The 1,560-nt window shown below is 38.0% G+C and overlaps 1 protein-coding gene across 1 annotated transcript in view; it reads left to right on the top strand.

Annotated features, from left to right (window-relative positions):
- Positions 1-974: 974 nt before the first annotated feature.
- EMH_0074250 (uncharacterized protein) overlaps positions 975-1,560 on the top strand; it is a gene marked incomplete at both ends in the record, with an annotated part of 3,481 nt that continues 2,895 nt past the window's right edge. The window contains one exon of the mRNA XM_013499442.1: positions 975-1,473. Within this exon, the coding sequence (XP_013354896.1) occupies positions 975-1,473 (499 nt within the window). The remainder of the gene's footprint in view (positions 1,474-1,560) is intronic.

Here is a 1,560-nt window from a genome sequence, read left to right as displayed (position 1 = left end):
TTTTTTTTATAGGACGTGCGGCAAGCACATAGATTTGCCTTTTAGCTGCCAGAAGAGCCCGACCTGCGCATACACCCCGTGCAGCAGCGGCTGCTCCTTTTGTGATATTCATCATAAACAGTAAATATAAATAAATAAAATAAATAAAATAAATAAATTAAATAAATTAAAATATATTTATATTTATTTTATTTATTTATTTTGTTTAGTTCTCTATTTTGTTTTTTTTTTTTTTTATGTATGACCTGTGCATACACCCCGTGCAGCAGCGGCTGCTCCTTTTGTGATATTCATCATAAACAGTAAAATATATATTTTAATTTATTTATTTAATTTATTTTATTTTATTTATTTATTTTATTTTATTTAGTTTTTTATTTTATTTATTTTGTTTATTTTATTTAATTAATTTATTTATTTTGTTTATTTATTTTATTTTATTTATTTTGTTTATTTATTTTATTTTTTTTTTATTTATTGATATACAGAAATCCTATTTATTATATTTAATTAATTATATTAACCAATTTGTTTTTTTTATTTTTTATTTTATTTTATTTTATTTTATTTTATTTTATTTTATATTTTATTTATTTTTTTTTTTTATTTTATTATTTTTATTTTTATTGTTATACAGCAGCACCACTACATAAACTAGCAGCAAAAAAATAAAAACTGCAGCAGCAACAAACCAAACATTTTCTGTCTCTGTGTGTCTGCTGCTGCTGCTGCTGCTGCTGCTGTTGCTGCTGCTGTTGCTGCTGTTGCTGTTGCTGTTGTGTCTATCTGCTGCTCTCGCTGTTGCCTCTATCTGCTGCTATTGCGCCTGCTCCTGCTGCTGCTCCCACCCCCGCTGCTGCTGCTGCTGCTGCTGCTGCTTCTGCTGCTGCTGCTGCTGCTGCTGCTGCAGTTGTGCATATCGTGTATCTTATATGGAGGGCAGCAGCCTACAGGGTTTTTGGTTTCAGGACGAAATGCGTTTGCCGCCTCCTCCTCCTGTGTTGTTTGCTGCTTCTCGCAGCCGCAACAGCAACAGCAGCAGCAGCAGCAGCAGCAGCAGCAGCAGCAGTATGCATGAGTTTGTTGCACCGAAATTTGATACTTCTGTTATTGCTGCTGCATACAGAAACAACCAAGCTCTGCAGGTTTACTTAAAACACGCAAACTCCCTAGAAGCACCATCACTGCAGCAGCTGCAGCAGCAGCTGCAGCAGCAGCAGCAGCAACAGCAGCAGCAGCAGCAGCAGCAACGTCGTCAGCAGCAGCAGCAGCAACAACTTTGGAACCAGAACAGTCTAGAAAGCGGTACAACTACCCCCAGCAACCCCAGCAACACCCCCAGCAGCAGCAGCAGCAGCAGCAGCAGCAGCAGCAGCAGCAGCAGCATTCGTTCTATATCAGCAGCAGCAATAAATGCATCTTTTGGTTGTCACATGGAGGAAACAAATCTATTTCTCTCGCAGAGAGCATCAGGTATTTGGGGTTTAGAGGTATGGAACGCCTTCGGCCCCCCTACCTTTCCTTATTCTGTTTTGCTGCACGATCTGCATCTATCTAAAC

Source organism: Eimeria mitis, genomic scaffold (assembly GCF_000499745.2).
Source record: "Eimeria mitis Houghton genomic scaffold, Emh_scaff4330, whole genome shotgun sequence".
Lineage (NCBI taxonomy): Eukaryota > Apicomplexa > Conoidasida > Eucoccidiorida > Eimeriidae > Eimeria > Eimeria mitis.
This window is presented reverse-complemented; position numbering and strand designations above follow the sequence as displayed.